At 40.7% G+C, this 15,578-nt stretch overlaps 1 protein-coding gene across 2 annotated transcripts in view; it reads right to left on the bottom strand.

Annotated features, from left to right (window-relative positions):
* The window catches only part of ADRA1A (adrenoceptor alpha 1A), a 129,752-nt gene that overhangs the window by 67,696 nt on the left and 46,478 nt on the right, over nt 1-15,578 (bottom strand). Inside the window, exon 2 of one of the 2 annotated variants that reach the window (XM_063448686.1) lies at nt 3,645-5,169. In XM_063448686.1, the coding sequence (XP_063304756.1) occupies nt 3,645-4,542 (898 nt within the window). In that variant the 5' untranslated portion in view covers nt 4,543-5,169. Of the gene's footprint in view, nt 1-3,644; nt 5,176-15,578 lie in introns of both variants that reach the window. The other variant, XM_063448688.1, reaches the window with a different exon arrangement.

Here is a 15,578-nt window from a genome sequence, read left to right as displayed (position 1 = left end):
TAATAAAAGGTATTACTTTTTTTTTTAAACGTTATTACATTTTAGGACCTCCACTGAAAGCTCTCTATTAGATCTGCAATGCACCACAAGAAATTCTCATATAATGCCTTTTTTTCTTCAGATACAGTCAAGTTTCTATCATTTTTTTTTTACTTAGAGGGTTACTCCAACAAAAATGTAGATGTGTCGCCATTATATACCTGTTGCCATCCAATATGACAAAATTAAAGTTAGGAACTCTTCTTCCTGGCTGGCTAATGACGCCCCAATGAAGCTACCGTAGATGGATTTACTCCTTTGTCAGCAAAGGGGTTAAACTCTGTATGTGCAGCATTTCTTAGAGAAATAATGCACATACAGACTCCAGGCACCATTACCACTTCAAATCGCTGAAGTGGACATGGTGTTTGGCGTAACCCTTTCACAATATAATTTATTTGAGTACTAATGAGTTTATTCACTAAACTGTGAAATCAAATAAACTGAAAACCATAATGATAATGATTGCTATTTCAAGAGAAATCAGTATTATTATAAAGCTTCTAGGTTGACCCATCTGGCTGCATTTCCTCACATGCTTTAAGCACTCATCTAAAGTCAAATTGAGGGATTTTCATAGAAAAACAATGATTTTGATGCTTCTCTATGAGAAGCATTGCTGGCGCAGCATTGTGATTGCTGTGCGTGCGTCCGGCCTCGTATGCACCTCTATGAGAAACACAGGACTGGCCGAGAGATCATTCCTAGTATCAGGGGGTGGAGGAGGGCGTGTTGAGAAGACCCTCTCATGATTGGACTTGAGATATGGCAGGTGATGCACCTGTCATGGTTGATTATATATTTCCTACCTGCTCTATGTTATGTTTTGTGTATATTGTGTATTCATATTGTTTTTGTATTTCATTGTACCCTAATTGTAACAATGCAATGATTTGTGGACCCAGGACATACTTGAAAACGAGAGAAATCTCAATGTATCTTTCCTGGTAAAATATTTTATAAATAAATAATATGTAAGCTTTTTTTTTTACAGGAAAAAAGGGAACCTATAATCTAAATACAGTTTATAACACTCCAGTATTGTAAACAAAATGTATATATTTCTAATATTGTAGTGTTCCTTTAAATATCTGCAGAAAAATTGTGATAAAATAAATGGAATTCAAAATTAAATTTTTTTCTTTTTCATCTTCTCTTGATAATACTTTCTCCCTAAAAGACAACATATGCTGTGTGACAGACAAGGTTTGTGTGGGACACAAAAAATTAGATATATCATTTAATTAATTAATCGGTGCAAAACTTGTACTCGTTAAATTCTTGCCATGTCCTAGGTCAGGGATAGGCAACCTTCGGCTCTCCAGATGTTGTGGACTACATCCCCCATAATGCTCTTACACACATAATGCTGGCAAAGCATCATGGGAGGTGTAGTCCAAAACATCTGCAGAGCCGAAGGTTGCCTATCCCTGTCCTAGGTGTTTCCCTACAGACTTTATTTTCCTGGCCAGAGAGACCTTTAATAGATATTAATAACAAAAAGATCATTGGGTAATGCAGGGTTTGGAAAGTGGTCTGGGTGGGTTCTTTCTGTGACATCACCTGACAAAACTAGATGGGAGGCTGCTCAATATTATATGGAGAAATGAGATGTAAACTCCTTCACTACCAAGCACTTTTTCCTTTGCAAAAATATTAGCATAATATTTATTTAAAAACACAGGATGCATAGCTACAACATATGTATGATAAAATAGCCACTTTGTGGATAGAACATTAACATTTTAATTTACATAATCTTTATTTTTCATTTATTTGCTCATCCGTTATAGAAATATCGAGGGAATGAAAACGTTTAAATCATATTTATTACCCCTTATCTTGCAATTTTTCACACAGGGTCTGAAATATTAGTAAAAAGGCAAAAATAAATATACTAGATAAATAAAAGCAGCTTAATAAAATGGTGAAGTAACACAGTGTAAATCATCGCATAGCGCCAACATACACTAAATGCAGTGAAAACATATATTTCAAAAACAATAGCTAGTTAAAAGGGTCACCAATTTCTGTAATGCTAAAGGGGTTATGAGAGATATCTACCATTCACTCTTCTCCCTCCTGATTATGATTGTAGGAATGGTATGATCTTTGAAGCTTCCTTTAATGACTTCAAATGTGCAATAAATCTCAGCCTCTCCCTATTCATTTCAAACAATAAATAGGTGCACTGGGTTCGTGGCAAATAAATTCATTCCAATGTAGCATCCACGAGTTGCTAATCATTCCAAGAGTATAAACGAAAGTAAGTGAAGCTTTATGGACTAAATTTCATTTCGCAATGCAAATGAATGTAATACCATATATACACATTCATGAAAAAAAAGCAGACATTTGCTTTCCCCGTATTGCTTAGTCTGTAAAAATTTTTTCTGAAATGCTACCCATTAATTCAATTCAGCTCTACATATCTACATAAGACTCTCTCCGGTAAACTTACATTCAGTAACATTTATAATGGAACTAGTAAATGTACACAAGACAAGGGACATACATGTTACATTACTCCACTTAAAAACATTTTTTTACAAATAAAAAAAACATACTAAATTGTTCCATGATATTGTTTTCATGTTTTACAGGATAATAAATTCTTGTTAGAAGGAAAACCATCTTAAAGGGACACTATAGGCAGCCAGACCACTTCAACTCATTGAAGGGATCTGGGTGTAGGGACCCTGTCCCCTTAAACCTGCAATGTTAATTATCGCAGTTTCTGATAAACTGCAATAATTACATGGAAAGGTTAGGACTGCCTCTAGTGGCTGTGAATCAGACAGTCACTAAAGGCACTTCCTGTTTTCTAGGCGACTTTTGGCACCTGATGCTGGACATCTTCACGCTTAGCAAAACCGCATAGAAAAGCATTGCAGCAATGCTTTCCTGTGGGGTCGGCCTAATATGCTTGCGACGCATGTGCAATAGCACCACTCGTTGGGTCATGTTGGAGGAGGTGGAGTGCCGACTCAGTACAGAGTGAGATCGTGGCAGGAAGTGTGGGGGTGGGGGAGGGGAGCAGAGGAAAGTATAGTTCTAGGAATACAGATTTGTAATCCTAGCTCTAAAGTATCCCTTTAATAAGAAGTACAATGCAAAAACAATGTAAAACTATTGAACGCTAAACAACTCTCCTCCCTAAAACAAGTAAATGCACTGCAAAGTATCTGTTTCTAATATACAATACTTATTGAGCCCTTTGTGGCTCAAATTTAGAAGAATTCCACCACAACAATCTATTGTGATTTTAAAGACCCACTATCAAAATGCAGTGTTCCACTTATTCAGCAAAAGCAGAGATGTTCAGAGGTGCTCATGGTATTCCATGCCCAGGAACCAGATTTTGAGGAAAGCATCAACTGTTCTTATTCCTTAAGGGTTAAGGATGTCATGTATTAATAACATATTGAATTTTGTAAACAAGGTACAGCTTACCATTTGACCAAATAAACATTTGTGTCTATCTCTTTATCTTTTCAAAGAGCCTACAAACTGTGATCTCAGTGTAATAAATAATGGTAAAGTACTTAAACCATTTTGCTAAAACCTTAAATTCAAAACATGTAATGAGAATAAGTTTTACTCACCTATGGGCATAGCTAGAAAGAATGGGAGCCAGCACAGCACAAAACATCCTACTACTATTCCCAATGTCTTCGCTGCTTTCTTTTCCCTGGAAAACTTGAGAAGCCTCACCGAGAAATGAGTCTTGTGCTTTGAGCTATGTGTAGAATTTATGCTTTCTGGCGTGCTTTTTCTATGGATGCGCAAAGTCACTTCCTCAGAGTCTGACTTATCAAACTTCATCCCACGGGTTAAGACTTTGCCCTCTCGTTTGGCCACAATATAGACTCGAAAGTACATCACCAGGGTGATAGTCAGAGGCAAATAAAAGGATCCAAAAGCTGAGAAGATCACATACCCTGGCTCTTCTGTTATCTCACAGATTGTTTCATCTTCTGGTGCTGGTTCCTTCCAGCCAAACAGGGGTCCAACTGAGATGACTAGGGATAAAACCCAAATACAAAGCAGAGAAAGAATTCCTCTCCTTTCAGTCATAATGCTTGGGTACCTTAGAGGGTAACTAACCCCTATGTACCGATCAATAGATATGGCACAAAGGCTCATTATGGAAGCTGTGCAACAAAGAACATCCACAGCTGCCCAGATGTTGCAGAAGATGCGACCAAAGAGCCAATATCCTTGTATCTCAAAGGTAGCTGAAAAGGGAAGCACCATGGACATTAAGAGTAAGTCAGCCACGGCCAGGTTGGCAATAAAATAATGTGTGACAGTCTGCAGATGTCGATGGCAGGCTACAGACAGAATGACCAAAATATTCCCCAGTACTCCAAATATTATGAAACCTCCAAAGATAACCCCGACCACAACTGCTTTGGAAATATTAATTGTGGCCACATGATGTGTGCAATTTAGGCATAGAGGCACACTTTCTACTGTGTTATTCTGGTTTACAAGGACCATAGTGATATAGGTATTAGAAATGTTGCTTCAGTCGTCTTTTCATTTGACTTTTGTCATATCACATCCTGTGGACATTTTCAGAATTTGTTAGCTTTCACTATAAAATATATCCAAGTTATTATTATGCACATCCAGTTCAATGTTTATAATCTATTGTTTGAATTGTTTTAAAATGGTTATTTACGGTAGTTATTTTTCAATCCTATTCTGGACAATTCTCAATTTATTGGTTGAATCCCAAATTTCTGGCTTGATCTCAAGCTTTCACAATGAGACTATAGACGGTTACTGTAGCAATCTTAAATATTCTTACAACTTGCCAACAGTCTTGCAGTTGTAGTCTTATTTTTGTCTTTTTCTAGAACATTTTGTCTGCAGTAAAACACCATCATCTTAATAGGAAGCTGGAGCAGGTTCTCCTTTGCAATGTGTTGTTCTTGATTTTGGGTGGTCATGGAAAGTGCTTTTATATTTTAGTGGCACATTTGTAAAATCTGGAAAACATCATCTAGATGGAATATCCTGGCCTTCATCATAAAATGCAGCAGCAGTCCAGTTCTCAGAGCTGAACAAGGGTGCAACTTATGATTAGGATAACATCGTCTTCTCATGTTTTTTTAAGTTCGACTCCCGCTGAAAAATAAAAAGTAGAAAAAAATACATAAACAATCTTAAATAAATCTAATTATCCATAGAATTCAATGATCACAAGATATAATATCTTTAAAAGGAGCACCGTAACCAAACATTTTACTGTAGTGGTTTTGGTGCACAGATGCTGTCATATTTTTTCAGACTTTAAAATACCTTCTTAAAACCTTAAAACCTGTATATTCACTGAGGTATATGTCTCTGAGGAAGTGCCAGTAAGGAACATAACAAGTAGCCTTCTATGCTTCTAGCAGCCACCCCATTTTTTTCACATGCCTATTAACTCCTTAAGGACACATGACATGTGTGACATGTCACGATTCTCTTTTATTCCAGAAGTTTGGTCCTTAAGGGGTTAAGAACAAGCTGCTTTGCATTATACAATTCAATGCAACTCTGAGAAATGGCAACGTTTACATTTTGCTGAGAACATGCCTCTAGTAGCTATCAGGCAGACAGCAACTACACTAGCTTCCTCTTTCAGATCCTTCAATTTTCAGAAATTTTAGCGTTCAGCCTAATCACATGATGACGCTGTGCTGGTATAATGCTCCTCACAGAGAAGCACTGGATTCAATGCTATGAGAAACAATGGAGTGGTGGAACATATTAATTGCTGTTCAAGCTCTGTATATCCTCTTAGTAACCTAAATTGATAAATTGATGGAACATATTGATATATAGTGTTTGAGTGTTCCTTTAAAGAATTTGACGTAACATTCTCAATACATGAACCTTTTTTTCCTGAAATCCATAATAATTTGCAAATGTTTGACATGTGGAATATAAATCATAAAAAGTTAAAACACATAACTCCTCGTCTTTCTAATGCGTCTCCAAACTAAATTAACTTGAATGAAAATAATGGAATGCAAATCTCTTTTTATTTTTAGTTCCTAATTCTAACTTTATTAATAAGTATATGTTAAAATTAATTCAAGATAATACCCGAAGGATCTCTTCATAAAAAGTGATACATTCTTCAGTACTTTCTATTTATTTACTGAAAGCTTGCCTGGGAATGTAATTTGCCAATCTGTCTTCATATGAAGTGATTTAATTATTAAAAACTGTTTTTGCTCATTATGTGTTGATTAATTAGGAAATAATCATTAGATAAACAGACAGACGTAATTAGTGACTATGTCTGAACATGCAGCTGAACACAAATATTTATGAGGTTATTCAATAGAGTCTGAATCTAGGACTGCAAAATTCAGACATTGTTCACACTATTTAACAATGTCCGGAATTTGCAATGGACCTTAACCCCTTAAGGACACATGACGGAAATATTCCGTCATGATTCCCTTTTATTCCAGAAGTTGTGTCCTTAAGGGGTTAAAGGGAAACTATAGTGCTAGGAAATCAAAGTGGTTTTCCTGGCAATAAAGAAGTTATTGCCTGGATGTTGGGAAAAAGTAACATCCCCATTACGCACTTGGAAACCAGAGTAATCTGAACGTACCTTTCCTGGTTAAATGCTTTGTTATTATTATTATTTCCAGCACTATGAACGCTACACAATGCCCTTCACAAATATTGTCACTCAGGACACCAAATATGTGGCTGAGAACAGGTTTATGAGAATAAGAGATTGTTTCTACAGTTGTCAGTAGAATGTAGCCATTAAGTAAGAACATTTCTGACAGCCAGCAGACGAGCATTGCTCAAAAATACTGACAGATTTCCTTGATCAACACGTGAGTATAATGTTTGCACACCACTCACGTCCCATTTCAATTTCTGTACAAGTTCTTCGTGCCACGAATTGTCTCTCCCTGTGGCGTATAAGAAAACTGAGCTTAAAAAAGGTCAACTAATGGTCACTGTCAGAAACAAATAGAATACAGAAAGCAAAATTATTTTTAGAGAAATGAACACGAGTAACGGGGTCAGAAAATGCAATCAATGTCAACTAAGCTTCAGTTCACCTGCAGACAGGAACAGAGGATCCAAAATCCGTGGTTATGATAAATTGTTTGTGCTGAATTTTTTGTTTTAACTGATGCTGTGTAACTAAAAAAAAAATGCAGCGTCATATTTGGCAGAGAAATATACAGTCCGATATAGAAGACAAATATTTTACACCAGTGGCTTGTGTCTTTATGTCATGGATTTTCCTCAATCCAGTGATTTGTACAGATTATATACATAGTGTATTAAAAAGCAATGTAGAAAAAACTAAAGAAAATTATAATAATGCCTTCCGATCACAAGATAGAGAATCTAACCACAGCTTTAAAATGGATAGTTTTTCTTATCAGGAAGTGACTCCACCAATCATGAGACTTTCATTCTTGTTTATGGGGTCTGAACTTAACCCATACATTCCTGCCCAGTAGAGGTTTATGGGATAAATAGTTCATCACAAATGGTGAGTGGAAGTGCTCTATAAAGTGGTATCTGCCATACTGTCCCGTTTTAAGCCACTATCAGGACAGAAAGTAGAAGCACGTTGTTATGATGCTTAGACTACCCGTTTATCATTACAAAATGGGGAGAACTGAGACATAGAAAATTGCAACCATATTCACAGATTTTATAACGTTTAGAGGAAAACTGACTTTTCCAAGTATTTTGAAAATATGTATTTCTGCGGTGTAAAAAATAAAAATTAAATGCAGAAAGCCGTACCTCTTTATTCTGCATCTGGGCAGTTTTTTGGCACCTGGAATGCAGCATATAGAAAGCACATAGAGAAGTTGGGAAATTGAAAAATATTTCTATTTCTCCTCTTCATTTGTTCTGTGATGACATTGAACTCGTTCAAGGCCTCTCAGTCAGAGAAGAATTGAATTCAATGCTTCTCTATGAGAAGCATTTGAATTGTGAATTGAGATCAAAGCCACACATACACTGTGTGTCTCAAATGGTTGTCTGAGCAAATGAATGGACTGGATACAAGTCATCATAACTTATGACTTCATCAGAGGTGGAGTGACTTCCCCTTTCCCCCCAAAAAATACCGCCAACAAAAAACAAAGAGGACTACTAATCTAGTTACATTAGTACATAATATATTTAAAAATATTTTTTGTTGTGAATGCAATTTTTAAATGAACCTTATAGTGTCAGGAATACAATATACCATAGTTCTAAAATAACAGTTTAGGTCTCCAGACCCATCTGTGAAAAGAGATACTCACCTTTTTCCCCATCAGCGGATCTCCTCGTGGCTAGCTCTGCCTCCACTTCGTACCCTTGACTGAGATCATCAAACTTTATAATCTCAGCCAATCCAATGCTTTAATATAGGTAAGTAGTGATGTCCCGGACTGTTCGCCGGTGAATAGTTCCCGGCGAACATCGCTTGTTCGCGTTCGCCGCGGACGGCGAACACATGCGCTGTTCGGTCCGCCCCCTATTCGTCATCATTGAGTAAACTTTGACCCTGTACCTCACAGTCAACAGACACATTCCAGCCAATCAGCAGCAGACCCTCCCTCCCAGACCCTCCCACCTCCTGGACAGCATCCATTTTACATTCATTGTGAAGCTGCATTCTTAGTGAGAGTAGGGACAGTGTAGCTGCTGCTGATTTGATAGGGAAATTGATAGCTAGGCTAGTGTATTCAGTGTCCACTACAGTCCTGAAGGACTCATCTGATCTCTGCTGCAAGGACAGCATCCCAAAAAGCCCTTTTTAGGGATAGAACATCAGTCTGCTTTTTTTTTTGGTCTGGTGTAACAGTAGTGTACATTTAAAAAAAAAAAATACAGTTTTGACTGTAATAGATTGAATAGCAGTTAGTTGTCTGCCAGCGTGTGTGTCAGGCTCACAGCGTATACTGTGCCCACTTGCCCAGTGCCACCACTCACTCACTGGTTTCCCAATAGCTTGTATTTAAAAAAAAACGAAACTTTTTGGACTGTAATATAATAGCAGTCAGTTTCCTTCATGAGTGTGCGTTTCAGAGCCTGCCCAGTGCCACCACTCACTCATATCTGGTGTCCCAATAGCTTGCATTTAAAAAAAACTAAACTTTTTGCACTGTAATATAATAGCAGTCAGTTTCCTTCACGAGTGTGAGTTTCAGGGCCTGCCCAGTGCCACCACTCACTCATATCCGGTGTCCCAATAGCTTGCATTTAAAAAAAACTAAACTTTTTGGACTGTAATATAATAGCAGTCAGTTTCCTTCACGAGTGTGAAATTTGGGGCACTCCTATCTGGTGGCACATTAGATTGTATGCACAGTGCCCCAAATTTGAAGTAGGAGGACCGACCAAGCATCTTTTTCCATCTCCCACTTCCTGGGTGGAGGAAGAGAGACCTTCAATGACATCAGTGAGGACAAGGAACGGGACATGGCTAGCTTGGTATCCAACCTTGTGCAAATGGGGAGTTTGCGGTTGTGCAAATGGACTGTTTGCGGTTGTTTGTGGTGCGTTAAACGGGGAGTTTGGTCTGTCACTGTGAAGCGGGCGTAACCCTTACACTACCTGATCGATACAACATCATACCTGATGTTTTAAAGCAGGTTATTCCAAACAATTTAGGAATGTTAGGTGATTTATGCCCTTTATGGATTAAAACCAGACTCTGCATCAACTATGTAATTTTCCATGGGAGTTTTGCCATGGATCCCCCTCCGGCATGCCACAGTCCAGGTGTTAGTCCCCTTGAAACAACTTTTCCATCACTATTGTGGCCAGAAAGAGTCCCTGTGGGTTTTAAAATTCGCCTGCCTATTGAAGTCTATGGCGGTTCGCCCGTTCGCGAACATTTGCGGAAGTTTGCGTTCGCCGTTCGCGAACCGAAAATTTTATGTTCGCGACATCACTATAGGTAAGCATTGGGAGGCTATCCCTACAGAGATATATTGAATCAATGCATCTCTATAAGGAATGTTCAGCATATCCATGCAGAGCGTGGAGACACTGAACGTGTGCAGCACCGACACAGGAGCTATAAGTGACATAATTAAAAGAACAATCTGAACAAATCCAATAGGTTGTTAAGCAAATGAATTGTTTTGTCACGTAATTAAAATTAATAAATGACCCATTTACCACTAATTTCGCAGTGCAACACAGCTACAGTACAGCATGCCGACAATTCCCCTCTGGGTCAGTATATTTATGAGCATTATATGAATGTCTACAAAGCAAAATTTCCACTTTGCTTTATCACCCTATCATAGTTCTTATTAAAACCCATTATGAGCCAGATTTATTTTCTAAATCTTTAATAGTGCATTTACATGACATTATAGTCCTTTTTAGATATAGATTCTAAGTAGTCAGCAATTCTCACGTGTGCAGAATAATACATAACATGTACATAGAATGCACATGAGGCACACTCAGAAGTAAATTCATTTTTAAAGCAATTGTTTCTGATCATTTAACATTTTAGAAGCGTCTATTTAACAACCTGTGCTGCTATAATTAAATGGCAAACACTTAAACAAATTATACATAAGTGCGGTAATTGTTAAATGACAGATTTGTAAGTGCTGGGAAATCCACAGTTATAAGGTTACATTTTTATTTTTTTTTTATTATCTTTTACAGAAGGAAAGTGATTTACTGAGCCGTGTACTAAAAGCAGAACTGCAAAAATCTGCAAAATTTCCAAACAGAATTGGAAAATTCTACACCTTAGCTATTTTAAAGAAAATTAAAAAATGATTGTTTAGGTTCAGAGTTTGCTAATTAGTTATCAATTCTTCACAAACAATAGGGGGTTTACAAAAACGGCACAAAACGGCTTACGAACAAGACCCTCTTTAACGTTTTATTTGTCTGTGTATATTGTGCGTTCTCCTCTAATTGTACAGCGCTGCGGAATATGTTGGCACTTTATAATAAATAGCAATAAATATCCAGTAATGAATAAATAAATAAATAATGAACTGTATTGAATTGCAAAATTCATGCTAAAAAAAGCCAAGCTGTGACTATAGATGATTCAGAGTTTTTATTCAAAATCATGTTACTTGTTATGTATCCAAAATTTAAATAAACTCTCAAAGTCTTTCTGCGGGAAAAGTGTAATTACGCCACAAATACTTGTTTCCGACCTGTTCAATAGATAGCAACTCCTAGCTGTCACTATTAACAGCCACTAGTTAGCGGATTCTAACAGTGTTGCTTTTGCTAGTACAGACAGCAACCACTCACAAGTTAATCACTTGCAAGTAAGCACAAAAACACGCGCTGTGTAAGCTGTTACCATGGCAACCACAAACAGACATTAAAGGGAATGAACATGCGCATTTTTACCCTATGGTCTTAGCCAGAGATTGGAACTGTACTTATCGTGTGTATTGAACTGTCCTAACATTCCTAAATTGTTTGGAATAACCTGCTTTAAAACATCAGGTATGATGTTGTATCGATCAGGTAGTGTAAGGGTTATGCCCGCTTCACAGTGACAGACCAAACTCCCCGTTTAACGCACCGCAAACAACCGCAAACAGTCCATTTGCACAAACGCAAACTCCCCATTTGCACAAGGTTGGATACCAAGCTAGCCATGTCCCGTTCCTTGTCCTCACTGATGTCATTGATGGTCTCTTCCTCCACCCAGCCACGTACAACACCAAGGGTCCCCGAAAGGTGACAACAAGCCTCCTGGGATGCCTGCTGTGTTTGGTCTTCCACCTCCTCAAAGCCACCTTCCTCCTCTGACTCCTCTTCTTCAGACTCTTCTCTCTTTGCGTTGCCTCTCTCTTTTATTATAAGGTGTGTTAAGTAGTACTATTCCTATCAGTTTAATCCCTGTTATGTCCTCTATCAGAAGACAACCCTGGAGAAGGTCCCAGCGGGACTTCACCAACTAATGATAAAGAAGAAGCTACAGGTTCCAGCCCTGACAGAGACAGGCAGACAGCGCCAGAAACACAGTTGGTCCCTTCTACCTCTGCTCCCAACTATAGCAGAGACTCAGGATCCCTGTCAGCCACAGAAGAAGGTGTAACTGCTGCTAGCTACGGCTTGTTGCCAGGAGCAGGGCAAAAAAGGGTTACAGGGTTACAATGGCATAGATTTTAGGAACCGGGAGATGGAAAAAGATGCTTGGTCGGTCCTCCTACTTCAAATTTGGGGCACTGCACGTGCAATCTAATGTGCCACCAGATAGGAGTGGTGTGTTAAGTAGTACTATTCTTATCAGTTTAATCCCTGTTACGTCCCCTATCAGGGGACGTGTATATAAGGCATCGATTTTAGGAACCGGGAGATGGAAAAAGATGCTTGGTCGGCCCTCCTACTTCAAATTTGGGGCACTGCGCATGCAATCTAATGTGCCACCAGATAGGAGTGGTGTGTTAAGTAGTACTATTCTTATCAGTTTAATCCCCGTTACGTCCCCTATCAGGGGACGTGTATATAAGGCATCGATTTTAGGAACCGGGAGATGGAAAAAGATGCTTGGTCAGTCCTCCTACTTCAAATTTGGGGCACTGCGCGTGCAATCTAATGTGCCACCAGATAGGAGTGGTATGTTAAGTAGTACTATTCTTATCAGTTTAATCCCAATGTCACGACTACTAGTGTGGTCCAGCACGCAGAAACTATGTAAACATATACATAGGCAAGAAAAGTAAAATAAAAGGACAGAGCGTAAACCGGACCTTAGAATGGCCGGACTAATACGTTAGAGACAGAGAATGGTGAAAGGGAAAGCCGAGGTCAAGGAAGCCAGAAAATACACAATACCGTTTACACAAGCAAAGTCAGGGAAACCAGAATTCTGAATTACCAGGGAAAAGCCAAGATCAGGATACCAGGAAATCAGATTCACAATGATGAAGCACTCTCAGGAAACCAGGAACAGGAAACCACGACAGGGCAAGGTACTGGGGTGAGCTAAGGATTTAAATATCACGCGGCGGGCCGGCAGCCGCGACACCCTGTTACGCCCCCCTCATCAGGCCTTTTTTAGTTGAATGTATCGCCCACTGTCAGTCCCTTCGGGATCCATCCCTCATTCATCTTAATAAAGGTGAGGTAATCTAGACTTTTTTGACCTAGGCGACTTCTCTTCTCAGTGACAATACCTCCTGCTGTACTGAAGGTCCTTTCTGACAGGACACTTGAAGCGGGGCAGGCCAGAAGTTGGGATAGCTCAGGCCACAGGTCAAGCCTGCACACCCAGTAGTCAAGGGGTTCATCGCTCCTCAGAGTGTCAATATCTGCAGTTAAGGCGAGGTAGTCTGCTACCTGTCGGTCGAGTCGTTCTCTGAGGCTGGACCCCGAAGGGCTGTGGCGATGCGTAGGACTTAAAAAGCTCTGCATGTCCTCCAACAACAACACGTCTGTAAAGCGTGTAAAATTACTTTCACCTCTTCCCCTGTTAGATTCACGTTGTGCTGTGACATCACCCTTATACGCTGTGTAAAGCCTACTTTTTAATTGATTTTGGAACTGCTGCATCCTTTCCGACTTGCCATAATTCAGTAACATTTCAGGCACTTTCTGCTTATACCGGGGGTCTAGTAGCGTGGACACCCAGTACAGGTCGTTCTCCTTCAGCCTTTTTATACGAGGGTTCCTCAACAGGCACGACAGCATGAAAGACCCCATTTGCACAAGGTTGGATGCCGAGCTACTCATGTCCTGTTCCTCGTAGCCACGTATAACACCACGGATACCAGATAGGTGACAACGAGCACCCTGGGATGCCTGTTGTGGTTGGTCTTCCTCCTCCTCCTCAAAGCCACATTCCTCCTCTGACTCCTCTTCTTCACAATCCTCTTCCAGCGTTGCCGCAGGTCCAGCAAGCGATGCTGATAAGGCTGTTTCTGGTGGTGATGGTGACCACAACTCTTCCTCTTCATGCTCATCTACGGCCTGATCCAGCACTCTTCGCAGGGCACGCTCCAGGAAGAAAACAAATGGTATGATGTCGCTGATGGTGCCTTCGGTGTCACCTCCTCAAAAGGACGCATGAGCCTACAGGCATTGGGCATGAGCGTCCAGTAACGTGGCAAAAAAATTCCCAGCTCCGCAGGCTGTCCTAGCACCCCGGTCATACAAATAGTCGTTAACGGCTTTTTCTTGTTGGAGCAGGCGGTCGAACATTAGGAGTGTTGAATTCCAACGTGTCGGGCTGTCGCCTCACTGCGCCTCAAGCGCCTCACTGGCATGTTTTGTCGCCGCTGGATATCGGAAAAGTGCGCCATGGCCGTGTAGGAACGCCTGAAATGGCCACACACCTTCCTGGCCTGCTTAAGGACGTCCTGTAAGCCTGGGTACTTATGCACAAAGCGTTGTACGATCAGATTACACACATGCATGGCACATGTGTCAACTTGCCCAAATGCAATGCCGCCAACAAATTTCTTCCGTTGTCACAAACCACTTTGCCGATCTCCAGTTGGTGCGGTGTCAGCCACTGATCCACCTGCGTTCAGGGTGGACAGGAGTGCTGGTCCGGTGTGACTCTCTGCTTTCAGGCAAGTCAACCCGATCCGTATCCGGGATGTGGGACAGTACCTGGGGAGCTGGGGGGGGGGGTGCCGTTGATATGGAGCAAGACGCAGCAGCAGAAGAGGACTCAGCCGAGGAGGTTATGGAAGAGGATGGAGTAGGAGGAGTAGAGGAGGTGGCAGCAGGCCTGCCTGCAAGTCGTGGCGGTGTCACCAACTCCTCTGCAGAGCCACGCATTCCATGCTTGGCAGCCGTCAGCAGGTTTACCCAATGCGCAGTGTAGGTGATATACCTGCCCTGACCATGCTTTGCAGACTAGGTATCAGTGGTCAGATGGACCCTTTCCCCAACAATGTGTGCCAGACATGCCATTACTTCCTTTTGCACAATCGAGTACGGGTTGGGGATTGCCTTTTGTGCAAAGAAATTTCGGCCGGGTACCTTCCACTGCGGTGTCCCAATAGCTACAAATTTTTGGAACGCCTCAGACTCCACCAGCTTGTATGGTAAAAGCTGGCGGGCTAAGAGTTCAGTCAAGCCAGCTGTCAGACGCCGGGCAAGAGGGTGACTTTGTGACATTGGCTTCTTACGCTCAAACATGTCCTTGACAGACACCTGACTGTGGGCAGATGAGCAGGAACTGCTCAAGGCGAGAGACGAAGGGGTGGATGGTTGAGAGGGGGCAAGGAGGACAGCAGTGGTTAACGTGGCTGAAGATGCTGGACCAGGAGGAGGATGGCGGCTTTGAGTTTGTGTGCTGCTTGTACTCATGTGTTGATCCCATAGGCGTTTGTGATGTGCAATCATGTGCCTTCGCAAAGCAGTTGTACCTAGGTGGGTGTTGGACTTCCCACGACTCAGTTTCTTTTGGCACAGGTTGCAAATGGCATCGCTGTTGTCAGAGGCAGACACACAAAAAAAATGCCACACTGCTGAGCTCTGCAATGACGGCATTCTGGTGGTGGCAACAGCATGCGTTGATTGGCGTGCTGTCTGGCTGACCC

This window comes from Pelobates fuscus, chromosome 3 (assembly GCF_036172605.1).
Source record: "Pelobates fuscus isolate aPelFus1 chromosome 3, aPelFus1.pri, whole genome shotgun sequence".
In the NCBI taxonomy this organism is placed as follows: domain Eukaryota; kingdom Metazoa; phylum Chordata; class Amphibia; order Anura; family Pelobatidae; genus Pelobates; species Pelobates fuscus.
This window is presented reverse-complemented; position numbering and strand designations above follow the sequence as displayed.